The 24,485-nt window shown below is 36.0% G+C and overlaps 2 protein-coding genes across 4 annotated transcripts; one reads left to right on the forward strand and one right to left on the reverse strand.

Moving 5' to 3' along the window:
* Positions 1-5,052: 5,052 nt before the first annotated feature.
* LOC137936439 (ethylene-responsive transcription factor WIN1-like) lies at positions 5,053-5,997 on the forward strand. The gene is made up of 2 exons (XM_068781108.1): positions 5,053-5,220; positions 5,336-5,997. Exons 1-2 carry the CDS (start codon positions 5,141-5,143, stop codon positions 5,814-5,816), a joined length of 561 nt encoding a protein of 186 aa, XP_068637209.1. The 5' UTR covers positions 5,053-5,140; the 3' UTR covers positions 5,817-5,997.
* Positions 5,998-10,866: 4,869 nt separating this feature from the next.
* LOC137936438 (uncharacterized) lies at positions 10,867-23,836 on the reverse strand. Of its 3 annotated transcripts, XM_068781106.1 has the most exons (10): positions 23,502-23,836; positions 18,922-19,095; positions 17,793-17,957; positions 17,552-17,687; positions 17,094-17,368; positions 16,783-16,851; positions 16,615-16,671; positions 12,661-12,713; positions 12,479-12,554; positions 10,867-12,125 (listed from the first exon to the last, which is right to left on the reverse strand). In XM_068781106.1, the coding sequence occupies exons 1-10, from the start codon at positions 23,543-23,545 to the stop codon at positions 11,198-11,200; spliced, it is 1,977 nt and encodes a 658-aa protein (XP_068637207.1). In that variant the 5' UTR covers positions 23,546-23,836; the 3' UTR covers positions 10,867-11,197. The 3 variants fall into 3 exon arrangements, with proteins under 3 accessions (XP_068637207.1, XP_068637206.1, XP_068637208.1); XM_068781105.1 differs by having other exon boundaries at positions 17,552-17,957; XM_068781107.1 differs by lacking the exons at positions 17,552-17,687; positions 23,502-23,836 and having other exon boundaries at positions 17,878-17,957; positions 18,922-18,925.
* Between the last annotated feature and the right edge of the window lie 649 nt (positions 23,837-24,485).

Consider the following 24,485-nt stretch of genomic DNA (forward strand, 5'->3'; position numbering starts at 1 on the left):
TATTGTGAACAGTGAACATGACCATTTACTGTTTGTCCCTTCTGATGAGTAAATGGTGGAAAATGATTAAATCTCACTTCTTTGGGGTAAAACGTCTTACCTATCTGGCTGCCATTTTACTGTGATAATCGCACGGTGAACCGTTACCCCGGTGAGTCTCCTTCTTAAGCCATGCTTAAAAATCCCTTTTGAGTTGCTTTGATTTGGTTGGATTTGTTTAAGTTGATTTGAAGTCAATATTTCACAATAACAAGTGGAGGGTGTGGATACTGGGCCTGTGGCTCGGCCAACATGGAAGCTGCTTCACAAATGGAACATGCGCTTGAAGGAGGAGGAAACGGAGGTAGATTACCATGGTATCCTTGGATATTGCACTAGTTTTTGTTTCAAAGATTTATATTTAATGTTGGTAAATCTACAATTCATATATAAAACATGTTATAATTACGACTCATCTTCTTTGACACTCAAACTTTAGTAGAACAATTAAATAATTTAACATATATTGAAGACTAATATAAAAAAAACACTTTTAACTGAGAATTTTTTGTGAGACTTCCTCCTATGAGACTCCTATAAGACTCCACCATATTAATTATAACTCTGTGAAACTTCCTACTGTGAGAGTCATGTAAAACTATTCCATACCTGCTCTTCAACACCGCCCTAAAGCTAGAGTTCATGACTTGAACTTGCAAGGAAAATGATTTTTGGTCTTCAATCTTCTTATGCTACAAAAATTCTTCATCTTTTGTGTTTCCCCTTTCTTAAATATTTTATTTGTTAAGTTGTGTCTAATTAACGCCTTACGCATAGTCGACGGAAGACACAACGTAGTTTGGGGATTTCACACTTGTATTTTGGTTGTCTTAGTTTTCTAATTATATTTGGGGGTACCTTTATTAGGGTTATAATCGAGGATCATGAGTTGCAGGAGAGAAAAGTTAGAGAAAAACACTTGAGTGTGTGCGATTTTTCTTGTAAACTACTTTATTATTATAGTGAATTATTGCAATGGCAGAAGACAAAACATAGTCTCACCTTGAAGCGAACCTGTATAAATATTGTATTTTTGTGCTTGATTATTTCTTCTTCAGTGATTATTATTGCTCTCATTAGTATTGAATGTGGTAGGATCCATATAGTAAAGACCCCCTTTCTCATGGTTGCCACCAATTACTTGTTTCATCTTAATGTCGTGAAACACACAATGAGAGGGAAAAAAAGGTAACAAAACTAGTTCGTATTTTTAGTTAATTGACTCACAGACATAATATTCAATGGAAAGAGGTAAACAAAACATTAGATAGTGAAAATGATGATGAAATAGTGGAAGTATCGGTACCCTGAATCCTTTTTTGGGATCCATCTACAATAGAGAAAAAATGGTCTAAAGTGCATGGTGTCACGGAGGACAAATTTTCAATTTTGCCCATGAGATAGAGGCTCTGGAATCTACTATTCAAGGTGAATTGGTGACACATGAGACAAAAGAATGTGTACCAATAGTAGCAACTAAGGCGATTGTGTTTCTTTGGGGAGCAGTCGTCATACTTTTAAATTTCTAAAACAATTCATGATCCTCTTTTAATAGAGTCAATCTTCCTTTGGAAGAATTTGAGTGTGCTTCACTATTGGTAGGTGTAGTAGAGCTCGATGCTTAATTAACTTTGAAGCATGGTGGTTTGCCATGTAGGTTCCACCAATTCTCAACTAGATGATTGTTGAGCTCGCAAAAGATATACTTCATTTGCTAACCACTAGTTCTAGAGGTAGGAGTATTCCCACCTCTACCTTTTCCTTTGTTAGGTGTCTTTCCACCTCTTCCTTTACCTATACCATAACCATTATTCCCTCTCCTATGGGAGAACATAGTTGAGTTTTCTAGTTGTTATGGCTGACTGTTGGACTCCCTAACTGGAATTTGTAGCATGGTTGCACGTACATCCTTAAAGGAAGGTTTTGCAGCAGAGCTAAGTACCTATGACTTGGCAACATCCAAGTAGGATGGTTGATTTGCAAAACATATAGCTGAAATAAGATCTTCCCTCGACTTTTCATGTATGCCAATATAAAGTGCATATGGTTGTGCACTTTCTATTCTTTTAGTAGCCATCTAAATCTGGAAAAGTACTCATGACGATTGTCTTTACACTTTGTACTACACATCTTTTGAAAAATATTATAAATCTTTTGTAAACTGTCAGGGGTAGAATATAATTCAAAACATGTGTCTCATATTATTTTGGTTGTCCCTAGGTGCACTACATTGTTTACCACATGCTCTTCCATACTATTTATCAACCAGTTGACGACTAAGGTGTCTTCCCTCAACAGTTGGTGATAAGTGGGTTGCTCTACATGCAAAGATAGTTGAATTATGTGCTTAACAAGGTCTCTAGTAATCAGAAAATGTTTCACATATTGGGACCAAAACAAGTAATTCGTCGAGCCTTTAAATGGAATTGTAGTAATCCTCAAATGATCACCTTTGCTGAAATCAACATATGTAGAGGAAGGGGATGTATTTGATAATTCAGACACGGTGACTTACAAAAGAACCTCTTTTTTTTTTTTTCTTAAAAAAACCGACACCTTTAACTTAACTTAGGATAGAGTAAGACAATACTTTAACAAACTAACAAGTATTTGAAGTTATGGAATGCAAAACTATGTATTATCAAGAGATCAAATTCAGCAACCAACAAGGAAAGAACCCAACCGATAGAGCATATGAGCATGACCCTTTTTGGTATTTTTTTTATTTTTGTTTGAGTCTAAAATAGAATTCCAATCAACTAATAACCAATGGTAATTGGGAAAGAAGAAAAACAAATTAAAAGTGCTAGTATGAAAGCAATCCAAAACAACGACTTCTTGAAAAAAAAAAAAAAAAAAACAGAACTGAAGGAAGCCTTTAAGAGGAGTTTTCAAATTCCTAAGAAGGAGTTTTTGGCAAAGAATTCATGTAAAAAGCAAAAGAGATGAAAGGAGCTCATGCACATGATAAAGAAAACTGATTTTAGCCATTCAACTTGAAGAAAAAATTATTTTTTGAAGGGATAGTTAGCCTTGAGTAAAAACAAGTTTGTGACTTCCAAAAGCATAAACTGAATCCCTCATAATATGAAACATAATATGTAACTTATTTGATTAAGGAAAGAACTTGTTTAATTGACTTCACCCTTTGCTTCTCTTCAAGTAATGGTCGAACCCTTTGTTGGTTGAAGGCTGAATTAAATCCCCTTTCCAGTAGGCTTTCATACCTCTATCAACTTTACTTCAAACCTTAGAATTCCAGTTCTAATACCATGTTAATTCTAGGGTTTAATTGGAGAAGAGAAGCTTAGGGTTTAGAAGAGAGCTCGTTAATGAGATTTTCCTCCTCTCTTTCTTATTTATATAAGTGAAGCTTGAATGCCCTAATACATAAGAAACAAAAAAAGGAACACAAAGTTTTTTAATTAATTACATCTTATACCACTCACTCTTCAACATTATTTGAGGTGCATATTTGTTTATTATTTTAATTAAGTATAAAAAAATTTAATCCAAAATCTCATTTCACCCTCAAAATGAGAATTATTTTTCTGTCGTTTAGGTATTATCTCTCTACCCACAAAATTTATATTTTGCCCAAAGAACCGAACAAAATATTGGCAGGAAAAGGTATTATTGCTTGTAGTGTTTCTAAGTGCACTATCCCCCTCTAGAACTCATGTCAACATCTCTCTTCCTTGTCTTATTGCCCTCGCTTGGTTGCTCTGAGCTCTTCACTTGGTCCTCTTTTCAGTTTTACATATTATAATTTTGCACCCATTATTGGTCCCTAATACAGTGATCTGATAGAACAGGCAGTGTACGAAATGGATGAACCAGCGTTGATGAGCTTCCGAGTGTGGTTTTTTAACCCGTTTTTGAAAACGAGTCGTCGGTCTCTGATTAGAGCTTCATAAAAGGCTTTTTCACCCACCTGAAATTCAAAAAAGTGGTGCCTAATAATACTACTTTAAACATTTAACCAGCAGCGTAGCCTTTTTTAGTGATATAAAGAAGCTAAGAAACTGAAAAGAATCTCCACGGACAAATCAAAATCATTTCTATGAAGCTTGCATGTGGGCATTCAATCAGTGTAGCAATCAAAGGATTAAATGCAGGAAATCAGTTACTGTTGGTGACGAAATTTCAAGTAGAACGGAAATAGAAACTGGAACAGTGAACGAATTTCATCCAGAAAATCCCTTCTCAACGGCCCAATTCATTGAAGGAAACAACCAAGACCGTCGGACCGACAATCCCATAGAAACCACTGGTATTACGAGAGTTGGTAACTGCGTAACCTCCCCGTTTACGGCCGCAGGAAATAATAGAGAGCTAGCGATGACGAAAGCACTAGACCTCAAGTTTTAGGTAGGAGGACAACATCAACCGTAAATTACTGGGATAATTGAATCGAAGGTAAGAGTTCTTGGGTAAACTGAGGTGAAGTACCGAAGTAAAACAATTCCAGAATTTTCAGATGACTGGAACTCTTACTCTATGCAGAAAAGCCAAGTACAAGAATTTCCTCCTGCTCGAGGCGAATTGTCCAATATGGGTTAATTCAGCAAAAACGACTACACAGAAGAGTCAAATCCTCACGCTCAGCGTTCTCCACGGAGAGAATTCGTCCTCTCCCAACTTGGCTCTTTTAAGTGGAATCATCAATGCACTGCACGGATGATGCTCGTTCATTAGATGGCAGCAACTTTAGTGTCTCTTCATGTTAAATTCTGAAGGGAGTAGGTGCAAGGGAGGCCTCCCCCTTCCCCAGGTCGAAGTGACTTTTTGCTCACTTTTTCTTCTTTTAATCGTTACCCTCACTCTGTGTGAGTACCAAACCCACGTTCTCTGTTTTTATGAATTTCCGTGTTTGTTAAAGTGAGTAATGGGGCTCTTTAATTTCTTATTAACCCAGTACAATGGGTTTATTTCGCCGACACTATATCCTTCTTTTATGATACATAAAGAGCGATTGAGGAAGGAAACCCAATTCCCTTTTTCTTTTCGTTTTTTTAATCCTCTGGATGATCAGTTACTTTATTTAAGATCTCTCTCTCTCTCTTTTTCTTTTTCAGAGGTTTTAGTCCTTTCTCACGACATGGTACAGTCAAAGAAGTTCAGAGGTGTCAGGCAACGCCACTGGGGCTCTTGGGTCTCTGAGATTCGACATCCATTACTGTAAGTCCAAACTTCATCATGCATGCAATCTAGCTCCCTGCGTTCATCTGTCCGGCGAGTGATCCTGACCAGGAAGAACGTACGTGTAATTTTCTTTTCTTTGTTTCATGTGCAGGAAGAGGAGGGTGTGGCTGGGGACATTCGAATCGGCAGAGGAAGCAGCCAGGGCCTACGATGAGGCGGCCGTGCTCATGAGCGGCAACAATGCAAAGACCAACTTTCCCATCTCCACCACTCCTAGCGGAGACATCAAATCCAGGGGGGACGATTCACGCTCCTTTCCCACCAGCCTCTCTGCCGTCCTCAGCGCCAAGCTACGGAAATGCTGCAAGTCCCCATCGCCCTCCCTAACCTGTCTCCGCCTCGACACAGAGAATTCCCACATCGGCGTCTGGCAGAAGCGCGCGGGGGCTCCCTCAGACTCCAATTGGGTCATGACGGTCGAACTGGGGAAGAAGACCGACAGAGCACTGGCGTCAGTTTCGTCCCCGCCGGTGGGGACTCGGGGACACACCGGCCCCACATTGGAACCGATGGCGGAGGAGGAGGAGAGAATTGCGCTGCAAATGATCGAAGAGCTCTTGAGCAGGAACTGAACCAAGTTCTTCCCTCGCATCTGAAGTCTTGGAAGGGGAAGGTTGCTTACGCATGTAGTCTCTTTCGAAGCTTTAATGGCGTTTGAGTTTGTTTGGAGCTGTAAGCTATGGTGTGGGTGATAAATCAAACATTTCCTTGTTCTTCGTTGTTGCTTTTTATTTAAAGACTGTTACTACTTACTATCTGTTTGTCCGTCAACGTAAAACAGATCAATTTAACGACCATTAACATAAAAGGATATGTTCTCGACTATGCGGATATTTTGGTGACAAGAAATTAATAAATGGAACTGGGGTGGTTGACATTTCTTCCTCTGCTTGCTGTACTCCAAATTTTTCTGGAATGATTTGACGTCTGTGGTACAAAACTATTAAAACCATTGAAACGGGTACTCAAAAATCAGAAAAGCCTAACATGGACGCTGTGAGATTGAAGAAGAAGAAGAAGAAGAATTGTTCCAAATAATTCTGGATCTTTTCTCACAGAAGATCAAATCATAACAAGAACAAAATAAGAATTGTTCCAAATAAATTGATTCTACTGGTTAAAATTCAACAGCACTCCACGATTATATAATTCAATAGCTCCATAAACTAGTTATATTCAATTAGTTAACAGGAGAACCAAATCAACACTGCATTGGAAAAACATTAGTTTCATATAGATATCTTTACTGAGCCATACTTATGACCCATTGCAATTAAATGAGAGTCACAAATTCCCAACAAACTTTGAGAAAATATTAAGGCCATGTTAGTGTCCCTGGTTGAAATTGTATGTCCAAGGAAAAACTAGAAATATTGTTCCTCATATATATATTTCTAAAACACCTTCAGATAAAATCTTATTAGTGCCTTACTAGGAAATTATATGAAAACTTTTAAAAATTTTCAAGAAAAATTAAATGGACCTGTTAGTGCATTTTCCAGGAAAATAAATAAAAAATAATAATCTATCTTATACACTACATACTTATTCGGTGAATTTTTAGTCAAATAAAATATCTACAATATAAAAAATTTTTTATCTAAAATTAAATTGGTCATATTAAATCAACTATTATATCCTACATAATTGTCCCATATTGGAGCTGCTACATTGTTACGAAAATGGTTAGTTAATTCAGTTTATTCATTTCTCCTTCTTCTCCCTGATATTGAGACTATAGGTTGGTTAATTAGTTTCTCAAAATCATTTTTATCTTCTTCTTGATCTTGTCCAAATGTTTTATCATCTCCAATCATTTCTACTGATTCCTCTCCTTTAATCCCTTCATCATTGCAATCAGATATTTGTATAAAATTGTGAATGATACAACATGCAATGACAATTTTCACCTGTCTTGTGTGGGTATTAAAAGTGTTTGATCCAAAATTGCAAACCGCTGCTTCTACCTACCAAAATTCCTCTCAATTATGTTTCTTAATGATGAATGTCAATGGTTAAATAACTTTGTTACTATATGAAAGAGATAATTTTTATCATATTCCTTTAATTGATATCTAGTTGAACGATAAAGTGCCAAAAACCCAAGCAAGTTCGCATCCCCAAAATCTACCAAGTAGTACTTTTCTATAATATGAAATAAAAATAATAATTAATATGAATAAAGGTAACATGTACAAAAATAAATGAATAAAACAAACATATTACCTATTGGAAAAATAAGCCCAAAATGAGAGCATAAATGAGAGCATCAATTGCTGATCCTTCCCACCCAACTTCTACAAAAGTCAACTCCATATTGAAATTACATCTTTGCCAATAATATGGGCATGCGAGTCCCATCAATTGCTCCAATGCAATTCTAAAATTTTCACATGGAAAGTTAATATAATTGTTCTTTGAAATGAATAAATATATAAATAATAATTAAAGTAGTTGTTTACCTTGAAATAGGGATAATACTTCTTATTACCAGCGTTTTTTGGATGAACATTTCTAGTTGCAGGAGGACGTATGAAAGTATTTTTCAATTCGAGTCTCGCCTTTAGTACTCTATTGAAATATGTACTAATAGTCCAATATAAACATCTGAAATGTACCATTGACATTGGATAGTTTTGGCCCTAACCTATGGTAACTATGAACATAGTAACTTGTTCTTCAACTTTAATGCTCTTGGTGTCCACAAGAAGTCTCCTACTTTTTAGAAAATTATAGAGGTTGGTAAAACCATACAATCTCATCCTATACACATATCTAAACAAATTTTTATTATGCTCCAACATTAAGCATATATGAGCCCCTCGATCCAATCCATTTTTTTGTGGCACAAATACATTTTCAAAATAATTTGATATGTTAACTAGGGAAGTTCCTATTGCTCCTACAAAAACAACAAAACTCTGGTTTCTAATAATCATGGTAATCTTGATACTTATCATAATAAAATATCAATGCCAAGCTATCTAATAAACACATAAAAATTAAGAACACATTGATACCAAATATGAAAATTCACATATATAACTAAAAGTTCATATATAACATTAAAACAACTATTCTCATTGTCAACAAGGGAAATCAAAACATAAAAGCCAACTACAAAAATCCATTATATAATGATTATAACAAGGACAAATTAATATGCTTTCTTCCTATTAGATTACATTGTCCTATTTTTGTTTTCTTCATAGAGGAATTTTAAAAACTCCCTTTTCCCAATGTCATATCGAAAAAATAACACTTTATTTTTCATTTATCCAACAAAGAAGGAGGATGGTGGCAAAGATTTGTGTCCAAATCAAGAATTTCTTGAATAGTATTAATCCATTTATTTGCTGCAGAACTATTCCCAACTTTTACTAATTTTTTAGTTGCAATAGAAAGTTGTTTGTTCGATACAAGCCACCATTGCTTTGTCCTTCTCCCCCATTACTCGAGCTCGATGTTTATGCTTACTCAACAAAGGAGTTTGGTGGTCTCAGCTATGGCTACGAGTTCAGCCACCTCCAACACTTGATCCTGCTCTTTGTTCAGTCCTTGAATCCATTACACCATCATATCCAATTTGCACTTCATCTTACTCATTATGACTAACTTTTGTAGCTTCATTTGTCTCACTTTCACCATCTACCATAACAACATTCATTCCAATTGCTAAATTTTCTCCAACCATCGTATAGAAAAGTTCATAGTTGCGACAACTTTGATGCTTAAAGTGTTCAACATCTTTGTTTTTTTTCCTTTAAACTTTAAAAGTTCAACCTCTCAAATCCTCTTTGATCTACCAAAAACACCACCCACAATGGAAAAAAAATCAAAAAAAATTCTTGACTTTCACCTCTCATGCCTCTTCTCTCACAAATCTTTCATTTTGGCTCCCATCTCCCATCTCCCTTCTCCATCTTCCACCCACTGCATAACATCAGCCTCATAACTTTCGTATCAAACAAGAATCTTATATACACCAGTAATCCAGTAAAATCACTCTAAAAATTGATTCTAAGGACAAATATCTAATATCAACCTAAAAATCTCTAAGGAAAAATTCAATGATATCCATCTCTAATATCCACCACTAGCCTTTAGTGGCAGTCTTCACATGCATAATGTTGACATAACAACACAATGCTTGTAGTACCAGCCATGTACAAGTGACAATCTCCTTGTAACCCACAATGTAAGATATAGATTAGACTTCATATTTAAAAATCTAACATAAAATTACAATACATAAATCCAATGTTGTACATAAATATTTCATACAAGGCAGCAATTACTAACTACTACTGAATTGGACATGTCAAAAAATTGTTCTTCAATATTTTTGTTTTATTCCACTTTTATCAACTGATGTGCATCAAAGGCCCAAAGACATGCACTATCCAAATCAAACAAGTTTCACATTATGTAAAACTCTAATCATTTTATCAGATATAACTCAAAGAGGATAGCCGGTCATAGTTTTTCTCATTAATCAAGAATTCTAAAAATACAACAAGAAAATGTATTTTCTTGTCGATGTGTACATCCAAATTGATGAAGTGCTTGTAACAGAAGTTCAAGTTTTTGAATGTTATAACAATTTAATTAAGCAAAAAAAATGATTAGGCTTTCTTACTCTATTTGTGCAAACTATTGATTAAGTGGTTTCTTCCAGCGAACTTCAAACTTACTCTTCGTATTGCTAGCCTCAATGTCATCATGGGTCCACTCCTGTTCGACGATGGAAGTGTGTTTGACCATTGTCGTTTTAGAGATGTTATAATTAAATCCTGAGGCTTTTGGGTTATGAATAGATGGATGATGATGGTTGCAGGTTTGAAGAGGAATGAAGACGTAGCAATCCAGCAAGGTTTTTGCCTGGGATTGTTGATGATGAAAATCACAACCGAAAGAGACAACAATGAATGGACTATTTTGGGTTTAGATAAGGCTCTGACTCGAACCAATAAAACGGGATTCAATGGCTGCTTCTTAGACTGTACCCAGTAGAGGTAGAAGAGAAGCAATTTTTTTCAAAGATTTCAGAGATGGGAGTTTGGTTGGGAAAGACAGAATATATAAAATCTGAAAATAAGAGATGGGGAATGACCAATTTTGAAGAGGGGACCGGCGGCCAGCAGTGATGACAATTTGAAAATCTACCAAAAAATTGTCTAATTTCCCATTAATTTCTCACTTAAAAAAGAGAAAAGAATTTCCAATAGTTCTCTATAAATTTAATCATTTATTGTCTTTTAGTGTTGAAGACTGTTACAGCTGCTGCTTATTTCCAACATCGAGAGAGACTTAGTATTTGATCCTGGTTAAACAATTTTGTCCTGTTTTCAGTTGCATTTAGAAAGAAAAAATAAGAAAGAGAAAATACAAACCAACTCCTAACACAGAGAATCTACTCTCCGAATTGATGTAACGATGAAGTACAAAATCCCTCACGAGAGACGATAAAAAATGGCGTGTAGCAGATTTTGATAGCATTGGGTTCACAAGATTTATTTAGGGTCAGTAACTTCAATTTGCAGACATTCCAGTAAAAATACCAAAAATAACTGAAAGCAAACCAAACCAAACCAAACCAAACATATGAGCATCAATCTCGACGTTCTTTTTCTGTTTTTTTTTTTTTTTGTTATGTTGGCTACAGGTTACTTTCCTTGTGTACTAAAACACAGAACAAAAATTCTAAACAGATTGCTCTAACGAGCTTCCAAGAATTTACAGCACCACACCAACCCCAGCTCAAAAACTACACGCGGGTTGAAGAAACAAAGAGAACAAGCCATTTACACACAGTTTCTGTACAGAAAAAACAAAACCAAAAAACGACAACAATTGGATATCGACGATGCCTTGTGTAATCCCTTCTAAATCTGATCAACTACTATCCCACCATCTTCCCTTTCAAATGACAGGTCTGCCACATTCAAATTGATCATTGGGATCTTTCTCTCTCTGTTTTCTTCAATTTCACCCCCTTCACAGCTTTGGTCTGCTTCTCTACAAGCAGGACGCGGGACATCACGTAAGCCAAAAGCTCTTCCCTATGTGAAAACGTAAAATCCAAATGAGCATACTCAAACTCCCGGTACGACACCTCTACACCAGCATTTTTCATCAAATTATAATGTTTCCGGATCATTGAGGGTGGGATGACTTTATCCTTACGGCCAGCAACCAGGTCAACAGGAACATCAATGAGCCCATAGTGCTGGCCAAGATCCAAAGGTTCAGGTGCCCCATATGCCTCAATGTTTGCTGCCTCACTTCCATAATCATACATTAAAAACTTTTTTGCATACTTGATCTGAGCAAAGTGATGAACAACATATAATGATACTCCGGGCATATCGTTCATGTTATAGTGAGGCAGCCCAATAACCCCAACCCAGTTTGAGCTGTCCCCACCAACTACATAACTCATGAGAGTCTGAACTAATCCTCCTAAGGCAGGATAATTATGGAAATCCCTTGCAAGCTTGTTCAAAAGCATTCTGAAGAACCTTGTAGGTATATATAATCCTGGCACCAGAGGAGCCAGGATGGGTGCCAAAAGGAGGACTAGGTTCTGCACTAATGTAACAATAATGGTAGCATCCTCATGGAAGCCTGCCGGAGACAATAAGATCAACCTCGACAGTCTGTGAGGCTTCTCTTCAATCCGTCGTGTTATTACATACATAAGCATCACTGCACCCCCCAAACTGTGGGAGATTGAACAGAGTTTGTACGGCTGGTCATCGACCTCGTCATCATTATCAATTTGAATTAACTTCATTTCTGCAGTTTTGATTTGATGAATTTTCTCTACCATAGCAGGGACATCTCGAGTACCGTGCTCGTTGATGGAGTACCTCCAGTACCTGCAAAATTTATTTTTAGTTCGACTCAGAAAGATAAAAAAAAAAAAAAAGACAAACAAACTACAAGAAAAGCTGGAAGAAGGTTTCAATTAGAATAAAATGAAGCCTGTTGCATGCAACAGGCCTTCCCAAGTGACTAGCATTAGGAAAAGGTGCTTAGCATAAGGTGTAAAGTACTTTCCGTCCCTGCTAAACTACAAGTTGCTGATCCTGCCACCACACTACTCCATTTTCCACACCACCACAGCACTTGAAATGATAAAATAAAGGCTCTCACATGAGATTCAGATCTACCACCAATTAAACCGGTAATGTAATACTACTCCGTGTGCTGGCATCAAAGTGGGTATTACCTTCGAGAGGAAATATTCTTGTCAACATGCTCCCTTGAAACCAATCCACGTAAATTGCCAAGAAAAACATCATAACCTGTAAAATTCATTTTCATGGACAACATAAGTATGCAATGGCTACAATTTAAGTATTTGATACAACAGAATAAAAGCAAGCAGTACCTAATAAAAGCAAGCAGTACCTTGATCATAGGCAGCAAATGCTGGAGAGCCAACCACTCCATTAGATACCCAACTGGAAGAAAATTAAAACATTAGAACACAATGATAAATCATCCCACATACTCGTGACATCAGAAGATGTATATTAAGATGAATATCATAAAATCCTTGAAACTAAGTTGAGTATAAGCAAAGAGGATTTATGTTCACATATTGCAGACAACAGTCATAATAAATATTTCAAGTACTATTTTAGTCCCTAATGCTTCCTATTTCAGTTACACCGTTGTTCCTCTTAATAGTACAATTGGTAGAAACATCCATCAAACCATCAATACAGTGCATAGAGCAAACTCCTATTGGTATGACTACAACATCAAGTCAACTGCTACAGAACATAAAAACAAAGGCAAGAAAAACACACAATATTGTAGTGATGGGGCCTCCTCACACCAGTATATTTAACATTTCTTTTTTTCTTTTTTTCTTTTTTTCTACACTCGTGATTCTCCTCCTAACTCATTATCTTTGCTTTCAAAGAGAAAATTCTAGGTAAACAGCAAGAAACAATATATATTTCATACTTACCGGAGGATTCACTGATGAGGATCAGAAAGAACCTTTAAACACCTAAAACTATCTACTCCCAATCACTTTGCTAAAGCAAAGACGTACAAGGGAGGGGAGGACACACATCTCTGAACAAGCTGATATTTGAGCTGGTGTGTTTTGCTAGTGCAAAGATGTGGGGGAAGGGAGGTCCCTTCCTCTCTCTCCATCTATCTGTGAAAGCTACATGTCTTACACTATCAGAGATACCTCTCAACTCATGCAAAGAAGTTCGGAGGGAGAGAAGAGAGCTCTCTCAGTCTACTTGTGAAAGGCACACGTCTTACACCAGCAGAGTCGCCTCTCTACTCATGCAAAGAAGTGCAGAAGGAGGAAAGAGAGCTCGCCTTCCCTTCACAACACACCCCGCCCGCCCGGCCCCAGTTTTATAGAGAGGAAGTGCCTCTAACATACAGGAAGAAACAAAAGGCGGATGCTGCCTCGGGACTCCTTACCTAGCCAAGGTATCAGCAATGCTGTTAGCACTCCTTGGGTGTTAACAAGGTATTTAGCAACATGTGGCAAATACATTATTGACTGATAACTTTTTTATGGCTGATCCTTTGCTTAGATTTTTTAGCTCTACATTTCACTAGTTCCTTTCCACCCCTCTCAGGGAAGGCCATGTATCTTTCCCACAAAGGTGTCATAATTTTTTTTTTTTAAAAAGGATAATACCCCCTTTTCAATTTCCATGTACCCCAAAATTCACTTATTCAAAGGCTTATACCCTTTGGCTATAAGATTATGCCACTCTCTTCCTTGTTTTTTCCACTCCCTATTTCAAATGGCAACCCAAGGAAAAACCCTCAGCAACACTATAATGGAAAAGTTCAGCTAGAGGATTTCCACCTTAATTTCCCCTCTGTCCTCTTGGCCTTGCCCACTGCATTACGACATTTTTCCTCTCTCGTATTACTACGTTGCCTATAAGATTGAGATCATTTTCTTTTTTGAAAAATCTAAGATTGAGGCCATTGAGAGCATGATATCTAAGAAGAGGTGTACGTGATAGATACCTACGTTCAAGCAAGATATTTACCTTCATACAGAAAGGATAACAAGCCCAGATGAAGATGATAGGCTGATGCACTCTAGAGATTCAACACTAAGCAAAATGCCTTGTGGAGCAAAATTGTTGCAAAAGGACAGGTCCTGACCTCCTAATGGGTTCCTTGAGATCCCATTACCTACTACATCTCGAGCACAAAGGAAGTCCTTTGAAACCTCCAAACATATAGTCCAATTGAGGACTAGAATTTCTTGAGGGAGTCTCGACTAGATTTTGGCTCAAAATCTTTTTTGGTGCACGTGTATTCACATTAAAAAAAAAAAATCTTCTTGGTGCTTCTTCTCTAGCATGCGTTCCAAGCAATGTATCACATTGTTCAAGATCTATATGTTCATGCCAACTCCCATCTTTCTAGATAACAGTTACAGAAGTTGAAATCTCAACATTCATTAGGTCCATTAGGAGATGGAAACCTGAAAGACCAGCAACCTCTTCAGCTTGACAATCACTAGTTTCACAGCAGCAGGAAAGATCACATTGTTTGAACAAAGCTTTTTCAGAGACTTCATAGTGTCATCTTTTTATGCTTATTTTTTTTTTTTTGAAAGAGTCATTTCTTCTATGCTTTCCCTCATTAGTTGTGAGACCTCCATAATTCCTCCAACATTTGAGGTAAATTTTAACCCATCTAGAATACACAGTTCGTCAGCTACGCTTTTAAAGGAGAAATAGTAATCCGGAATCAGCACAAGAGCATGCTTTAGCTGATCAAGGAACTGCAGATTACCTACTTGTTCATTGCTCATTCATTTCTGACATCCGGGGATCATTACAAGGAAAGATTAGCCTCTAATTTTGAATGCCCACATCCCTACCAGCCATATTCAGCAATCAATTGGCTGACGATGAGAACTAGAAGCAAGAAGAAAAGATAGAGAAAAGAAATAGAGGGCTGCCACATATTTGTAGTCAAAGTTTGGTTGACAATTTTGACACCTTTTTTTTACTGAAAATGGCAATTAATTTTTATTGAGATAGCTCTTGATACTCATGTCGTCAATTAAACAGTAAATAAACCACAATATTGCCCCCCTCACTTACAGCAGACTATGAAAATTGTTAAATGATAAATTGAAAAAGATTTAGAAAAGAAAGAAGAAAAGAGGAATTGCTGAAAAGAGAGCAATAGCGAGGCTCACGTTGGGAATTGTGCTCAACACCTTATCCTCTTATTAACTTGAAGAGAAAATGGGTACGATTATATAAATACTCTCCATACACAAAATAGCTTTATAACTCCCAATATACACCTCCAAATTACATGAAAATTAAATCACAGACAAATCTAAACATGCTGAGTAAAGCAGTAACTTCACTAAGAACTACAGACTATGTAAAATGACTAAACTGCCAACCAAACTTAGTGGATTCCAACCAAAATGATTCACTTCCTCTAGGTCATGTGAATTCCAACCAAACTTTCTATGTCCACTAGCACATTTTAGGTGCTTTAGATAATTCACATTCCCTTCCAATCTTCATTGTGCACTAACAGGGCCAAAGAAAATCAAACAAGACCTAGTGAAACAACAACTAGAAAATGTAAAAATTTTCAAGGCCCTAGTAAAATATAAACTACAGGATAAACATCGAAAGTACTTTTCAACCCTTGTTGGTTAAAAATTTGCAGAATACAAGTGAAAATGACTGGTACATAGATGAAAAAAGAGTTTAAGATTTTTTAACCAAACATCCATGTCCAGCAAGTAAATATTCCAGCAGAGTAATGGACAGCACAGATCCGGTTTAGGTCTGTTTTTTAAAAACCCAAACCCAACCCCACAAGAACATGTAAGGAGATTGGAAATACAACCGTATCCGCAAGTTCCCCTTTCCTCAACCCCTTCCACCTATCCCTAGCCATTCCCACTTCAACCCTGGCCAATTCCATCTTTTTCCTTTATTTTTAATATTTTCATAAAATTAAAAAATAATTATAACAGATAAATTAATTTTACAGCATAAAAGCAAAGAATAATCAAGAATGCACCAAAAAAATTAAAAGAATTCCATCTTTTTTTTCTGAACTTGGATGTCATTTTAGGTTTATAAGGAAGGATAGATAATGTAGTTGACCGGGCAGCTGGGATCGGAGTCAAGTTTGCAGACACCCGAACCTACACAGATATTTCCCCCAACTCCATCCCCACCACACAGGTGAGGAGGGTTCTTCTGGTTGAGTTCAGTTAGGTTCCCATTTAACCCAATGCCCAACCCTACTCTATCCAACCTAGTAACAAGTAAGTCTTCAGAAACTGACACTTATAAGCTACAATGTTAACAAATAACTTACCCCATGGACGAATCCATTATACCATGTTGTAGATACAAGACCTTTTGGGAGTCACGCCTGAAACATGACAAGAAGAACCAGACATCAGCAATAATTGAAATCAGTATATTGGAAATCAAGAACTAATTATTCAAACCAGAAAACAACTAACAAGACAACAACCATTACCTTGGAATTCTTTCAAGAAGAAGAACATAACCATCTGAAGTAATCACATGGATAGCTTCATAAGGATACCTGAAATGAGACAGCTATACTTAAGAGAACTACCAAGAGAGTTTGTAATGACCATGCACAAGTTTCTTGAAGAGGAAAAGCAAAAAGAAGTAGAAAAGAAAAAGAAATAAAAGTTGGTTGTGACAGTTAAAATCAGATGCCACATTTACAGGCACATAAACTCTTACACTGATCAGGAAATTAAAAAAAAAAAAAGCAAATAATTTAAAAAAAAATGCTATAGGAAAACAGAGCTATCTTACCCAAGCTCTGATATAACATCCTGGCATGTCCGACCGTCTGTATTCAAAAAATGACGAGATGTAACGATTCTTTCCCTAGGAGTTGGATCCACATCTCCAAAAGAAGTTTTAGGGACCAAAACATGATCAAGAGTTTCTTGGTTTAGGCTGTTGGGAGTGAATAACCATCTATAAAAGGAGTTGCAAGATTCCCAAGGGGAAAGAAGATTATGGGCTCCCTTACGAAAAATATCAAACACAGCTTCAATGAAGATTTCCATCCCAAGTTGGAGATCCTGATTTAAAATACACATTATCATATATGAGAAGATAAATGTGACCTTATTGAAACATTTTAAAACAGAGAATGCAAATCGATATACACTTAAAAATAATTGTATGTAAGTGTACTACCAAACACTAACACATGCAGACATAGAGAGAGAGAGAATAGGATAGATAGAATTATATGTCACAACCTCAACTACACCACGTCTCCTGTCAGTTGCTCGGTGGACCACATAATCTTTTATGAGATTTGATTTCTTTGTAGAACTTAGAGAGTAAGATCGCTGATTTCCTGACCTAGAAGGGACTGGATCATATCTTAGAGACCTAGGTGAACGATACAAATATAAGAGTAATTTCAGAGGAAATGTTATAGGCCAGGAAACCCAAGACAGAAACCATCTTGTCCAGTGTCTTTGGCGCTTTTCATACTTTGGTAAGGTGCTTGATCGAAAGAAGCGTGAACATTGAGACATAGGTGATGCAGGACACGTATTTTCATCATTATCTTCTTCACCTGATAAATTTTCTTCACTTTCAGATGAACCAGGATCCATAGAAAAATCATGAATAAACTGGTTGAAAGAAGAAACACCACTGCCATTGAGAGAAAAGAATTAAATGTCAGAAAAATTAATAGCACTATAAGCAGTTAAACAGCTATATCTGAAGAAGACTCCAATAATGATGTCAAAAATAAGTACACCTAATATAAATAAATCAGACCAAACTGACTTCAGAAAATAAATCTAGTTCAATAACAAGATAAGATGATCACAAGACCATCCAACTACACTCTTCTCGTAACGTTTTCAAAACCAGGAAAACATAAAAGAAAACAATACCACCCAAAATAAAAGACAGGGAGTGCTTGTCAAAGCTGCAAAGTTACTTTCATGCTCCTAATTTGGATTTTTATCAGATTAAGTCAACATGGTTGCTTTTACCAGACCTTTTTGTTTTAACATCTTTGTCGGGTATCCTTGATGAGCACCATCACAGAAGAGCAAGCACATAGGTCTAATTATTGTTTAGGTTAATGACTTTATGTGACAGACAATAGTACTAAGATATTGCAACTCCCATCGGAAAGTTTTTGTATTTTGTCATTTTTTTATGGATTTGTAGTGGAAATTGGTAAAAGAATCCAATGGCTTTTGATTGAACAGGTTGTTTGGGTTGTATAACACTTTGACACTGGCCTGACCCTTGTATCCTCTCTTCTTTTTAATATGCCTTTTTAAAGAAACAAAATGCAAGACCCATATCACACACACAAGTCTTCCTTTAAATAAAAAACAAAACTGAAGTCTTAATCTACACACATAAGGTTTCTATAAGAGCAATATCTGCAAACTGAGCTATGTGAACTACACTTTTTCTTTCAGAGCTAATTATATTAGAGAACAAGTAAATTACATATTACAAACAATAAAAAAGGTACTTGGCCCACCCTTTATACATCTTTGAGCTTTAGATTGCAAAAAAAAACAACAGAAGAGGGAATACAGGATATCCGGTAAAAAAAATTTCATTGAAGTAGAGCTACATTAGCACTTACTCTTCCATGCAGCGCGGAAGCCGTGGTCCACGGAATGTGGGTCTGAGCTCCCAGCCATGGATACCTTCAAGAATATAAGTCTTTCCAGGCAACAGGGCCAAAAGAAGAGCTGATAACCCATTAATGAACCTTACAATATTATGCACGGACTCGTAAGTCAATATCTTAACTGACCTGCATAGGACAACAAAAACATAATATCATCATTTCAAAAGAATTAAAATAAACGGTGAAATTAATATTCATGAATTTAAAGTTTTTTGATAACTGACAAACAAGTTTTCACTTGTAAGAAATAATCTAATAAGGTGCAAGATTCTTTTAGGGGCCAAGCATAATATTGAACTTATGTTTTCAAAACTACTTAAGTTTAGTTTTTAAAGTATTGTTGAAGAGTAGAAATGGAAGAGTCTTAATGACTCTCACAATAAGAAGTCTCACAAAGCCAGAATTAATATGGTAGAGTCTTACAGGAGTCTCACAGGAGGAGGTCTCACAGAACAGGCTCAGTTACAGGTGTTTTGGTTATGTTAGTCATCTATATATTTTCAGTTGTTCAATTATTCTAAAACTTATCTTTTAGTGTTTAACTTTGGGTGTAACTGGAACAATGGTAGTTTAATTATCATTGGATTCTATTGGTTTCCTCTATTATAAATAGAAGCTCATTGTACTCAAAATTGCATCAAGTCAATAAAGTTTTTTTCCTTTCTAGAAATTCAACATGGTATCAGAGCGGGTTTTGTGAGTTGACTCGATCAACCCACAGATAATGTGATCCTTTTCTGATCTATCATCTCTAGTAGCTTAGGTTCATATTCTATCTTTTTATTCTTTCCGGCCTCAGTACCCGTTGTTTTCTTGGCGTTCGCATCTCCATGCTGAACTTTTCATATTACAAATTATGTATTGATAGGAAAATCATCTAGTCTACTTCCCAATACAAAAAGAATTTTGGCAATTGGAGTTTTTTAAAAAGAGAAATCGATATTTGAAGCAACAAAGGTCAGCCTCCAAGAGAGGTTCGAGAAGTTGCAAAAAACTTCAACTTTCGAGCCGTTTTATACTATCAAGAATGAGACTTTATATGGAGAATTATATATCAAAAGAAAGATCTACAAGTCTATTTTCTTACCTATCCATCCAATTCTCAATCTGATTGTTCTAGGGGGAGATATCGATTCGGAAGGGTCAATGGTAATGCTGGCCAAAGAAGAAAGAGTACTCAATTTGACCAGATTAAAAAGTCTGAAATCTATCAGTTTTTTTCTCTCAAAAGAAGTATATTTTATGAAGAAAAGTTTACTTGGATAAAAGGTATCAAAGTCTAGTTTCAGAAGGAGAAAATTTCATGTCAATCTGATTTATATTTAAGAAGATATTCGCATTGGAATCAACAAGAGTCAAGCTATAGAACGAAGAAAAAAAGAGAACATAAAAGATTCAAGAATGAAGCTTTTTATGTCAAATTAGGTAACAAATTAAAACTCTTTGAGTTTAGTTTTTTGAGCAACAAACCGTTTGTGATTTTGAGCTATATTTTTGGAGATATCGATATTAGAAGTACAAAAGGTCAATTCTGCCAAAAATCTCTCTTTTTTCTATTTTCTCTCCTATTATCTCTCCATGCATTGACGTGAATTGAGTTTCCTTTTCTCATAGAATCCTAATTTTTTAGCCAAATTGTTCTTCTAATCAAAGAGTTTTAGTCAAAATTAATCACTCCATGATGTACACATTCAAGGTATGTAAAAAATTTCTGCTTCAATGTTGGTTTCAAGTTTTGTGTTTTTGTTACTTGGTTGTGTATTTTACGCATTGTTAACTCCGAAAATTATTGTCACCCCCCAAAAAAAGTTATATTTGGTCAAATTTTTAAAATTTTACCGTTATAGTCTCCCCTAGTTTTGCAAAAAGAAAAAAAAGGTCATATTCTAGATTAGTTTGGAAGTATGAGTGTTGTATAGCCACTTTGTTCCGATTAAAATTGTTTTCCTCTAGTATTTCTTCATTTTATCTTCTTGTGTTTTCATCACTTCACAGCAATGCCTAAACCCACTACCTAAAAAGTACAGGAATGTGCCCAACATCCAACTTGAGTCAAGTCTTTTATTCTTCACCCAAGAGGTGATTTATGTTTGAGCTATCCTTAAAAAAATGAATAGTCCCTTTGTTGTGCCCTAAAGTTGGACCGTTTTCCACCTTTAAAATTGAACGGTGGTTTTCAGACTATGACCACTTTAACTGATGTATGAAGCTTTGTCGTACAACTAGGAGTGATTTTCTTCTCCCACGTTGTGTTTTGTCCAAGCTATGTCTCTCTGTCTTTTTTATCCTCAGCTTGATGTATGTTATTCCACATGTTGTGGTAATTTTTATGAGTCCAAAATATTCAAGAAAAGGGGAAAACAAATGATGAAGATTTAACATCTATGAAAAAATTTTAGCCAATGGAGATTGAAGACCAAGAATCATTTTCATTGTAAGCTGAAGTTATAAACTCCAGCTTGAGGTGCTAAAGAGCAGATATGGATAAGTCGTAATGACTCTCAAAGTAAGAAGTCTCACAGAGCCAGAATTAATATGGTGGAGTCTTACAGGAGTCTCACAGAAGAATTTCAGTTAAAGGTGTTTTAGTTATGTTAGTTTTCTATTTACGTTCAATTATTCTGAGACTTATCTTTTAGTGTTTAACTTTAGGTGTAACTAGGACAACGGTAATTTAATTGTAATTGGATTCTACTAGTTTCCTCTATCATAAATATAGGCTCATTGTATTCAAATTACGTCAAGTCAGTGAAGTTTTTCTCTTTTCCAGAAATTCAACAAGTATTCCTTTTGAGATCAATACAGAATCAGGTTTCACACTGTTTAGTAAAAAAGGAGTGGCATACTCCAGATAATAAGAACTAACCAAACCTCTCAATGATCCCAAATAAGTAAAAACTAAGGAAGTAAAGCAATTGATCCCTGTGGGATATGGTTTTTGGAGCTTTGCTACATGCTTCAAGGGTCTGCCTTGCTCTTGGCTGACCTTATAATTTTCACACAGAAAGATAAAAATAATTTTACTTCCGTCACACAGAGGCCTATCTCAATAATGACTATCTACCAGATTATCTGATATGCTAAAAAATTTTGGACTAAAAAATTTCGCAATATAGGTATGAAACCTAATTCCCCCGTTTTTGCCTGAGCACATTACCTGACATTATTCAAATGAAAAGGAGATCATTTTGGACTAAGGGCCTATATATACCTCACTGGAATCAGCCATAATGTGAATATATAAAATCAGATCAAATAAGTCTTCCAAACAAGTCAATATGATCAGCCAAGGTGGACCCCACCACACAAAATTAGGGTTAGGGCAATTATTGTGATGTGCGCAAATCAAAACATTAGAATCCCAGCTTAAACGTCAAATAGATCAAAAGACCATTAAATAGGGCTGACATCAGCATGAACTGAGGATGACATAGCACAGGTAAGTTAGGAGTTGGCGCACATCTTAAGATCAAGAACCCCTTTTGGGCAGTATAAAACATCAAGATCTGTTCTAGGAACAGCAAAACCAGTAACCCTAGGGTTATGGCGGAGAGAAAAATAGAAAAGATTAGATTTTTACCAACCAGTAGCCGAAAAACCTGAAAAAGATCCCTCTTTTATGCAGACGTCAGCTTCAAATGATGATAAAGTCTAACAAAAGGCCTTCCCAGATGTGATCTACTACTCTAATACTATGAAAAAAGTAAGAAGAGAGATGAAAAGAGAGAATGAGAGAGAGAGAAAGTGGAGAAGAAAGTGCTCCGTTGGGGGTCATGCAAGACCCAAACCTATTTATTAAGAGATTTGAACAAAAATTATAAATATACCCCTCACTAAAGTGAAACCCTAATCTCCTTATATCACTCATTCTACATGTCCTAAATACATGAAAATTGGACCATAAACATAATTCAACACGAGGAACAAGATTATATCAAGATATATGAATAAGGATAAAGTAAAATAACCACAAAATACCCTTGTACTTGTTTGTCAACAATGGTAAAATTATCTCCCCATCTGAGTAAGATGTATATAGTAATTTCTTTGTGTTTGATTCATAATTTTTCCTTTTAACCTTGACGGTGATGTATATGGCTCTAAACATACAGCGTAGCTCCTCTTTCTAAAGGGTGAAACCTAATGGTGCTCAAGAGAAAAATAAGATTGTCCACAAAGTGACCGAAAAATAAATAGCAATAATAATAAGAAAAACGAAACTAGAAGAAAACAGAAAAGAGATATAAAGGATCAAAACAATTTTCTAAAGGTAAATCTCATTAGGGTGGAATATCAGAAATAATAAATCAAAAACACCATGTAGGACGACAAGTTTTATATAACTGGTGAAAATATAAAAACAGGAAAAGACAAATACCTATCGTTCTCAAAACCTGTCACCCAAGGAACGGTAATAAGAGTTCTCGAAACAAATATAAGCATCCAATGAACACAAAAAATGCCGAAGAAAGAAATGAGAAACAGAGCAGCCGAAAGAAGATACTCGAACAAATGAAAGAAGGAGGACATACTCTTTCGTGATGACCAGAACATTGTCTACAAACCGCTGCAACATGAGCTCCAGGAAAGGGGTCCGAGGCGATTACGGAGGTCAATAGGCCGTTCGAGTTCCAAAGAAAACCAAAGAGAGGGTGGAAAACCGCAATAAACAGGAAAGTGAGGTATTTGAGGATTCCACGTCTGGAGAATGGCTCAATCACTGTCTGTACAGGTTTCCGTTGGTAGACGCGACGAGAGATCCGGTGCTGCGTAGTCGTTGACGCTCTCCGCAAGTTTGTAGGGGCTCCGCTTGATCCGTAAATAAGCCGCCCTGACCTCAACGCCAGAGAAGGGAGTGGAAAGAATCGAGAATTACAAATTAAAAACTAAGGCGTGTAATGTCAGACATTCAATATAAAAGTTTCAATATAAATAATCAATCACACACACCATAAGAGACAAAGAAATTATTATCGATGTTCTCTTATTAGTTTGCATTGTGCAATAACCATTGCTTGAAAATTTTCACTATATAAACTCTAATAACTAAAATTTACGCAAAGAAATTATGACTCTCTTTATACCACATGTAGATCAAATGTGTGTTTTTACAAATTCAATCTCCACAAGAGATTGGCTAGATTCTAGCTCTAGTTGACCTCTTTCTATCTAGTTAAATAGGTTTTAGATGAACTTTTTACAAAATAAAATCAAATAAAGGAAAAATCACTTACACCCTTTTTTTAAGAGTACCTTCTCCTTGAGAGATCCAAGCATCCACTCTTTTACAGTACAATGTGAATATAGGAGCTTGTTGTATAAATGAAATGCAAGGAAAGGTAGAGGAAAGAGTAAAAGATTTTGCAAGGTGATGATTTTCTTTCACTCAAAAACACTATAGAGAAAAATTGCAAGACTTTGAGAATAAAGGCTTAATGATTTGCTAATAATACTCATTAACTTCTCTATGTGAGGTTTGGTGAGGTATTTATAACTTCTCCAAACCAAACTAGTCA

The sequence above is a fragment of the Aristolochia californica genome, unplaced genomic scaffold (genome assembly GCF_029961685.1).
Source record: "Aristolochia californica isolate CCGP_79_NKW_82.1479 unplaced genomic scaffold, dmAriCali1.0.hap1 SCAF_7, whole genome shotgun sequence".
Lineage (NCBI taxonomy): Eukaryota > Viridiplantae > Streptophyta > Magnoliopsida > Piperales > Aristolochiaceae > Aristolochia > Aristolochia californica.

What these genes read in the sequence shown, in the direction of transcription:
- LOC137936439 (XM_068781108.1), top strand. Translation starts at nt 5,141, where the DNA reads ATGGTACAGTCAAAGAAGTTCAGAGGTGTCAGGCAACGCCACTGGGGC. An exon ending in GAGATTCGACATCCATTACT is followed by an intron (nt 5,221 to 5,335) that starts GTAAGTCCAAAC and finishes TTTCATGTGCAG; the next exon opens with GAAGAGGAGGGTGTGGCTGG.
- LOC137936438 (XM_068781105.1), bottom strand. Translation starts at nt 23,545, where the DNA reads ATGTTGCAGCGGTTTGTAGACAATGTTCTGGTCATCACGAAAGA. An exon ending in CTTCTTGAAAGAATTCCAAG is followed by an intron (nt 16,672 to 16,782) that starts GTAATGGTTGTT and finishes GTCATGTTTCAG; the next exon opens with GCGTGACTCCCAAAAGGTCT. An exon ending in ATAATGGATTCGTCCATGGG is followed by an intron (nt 12,714 to 16,614) that starts GTAAGTTATTTG and finishes ATTTTCTTCCAG; the next exon opens with TTGGGTATCTAATGGAGTGG.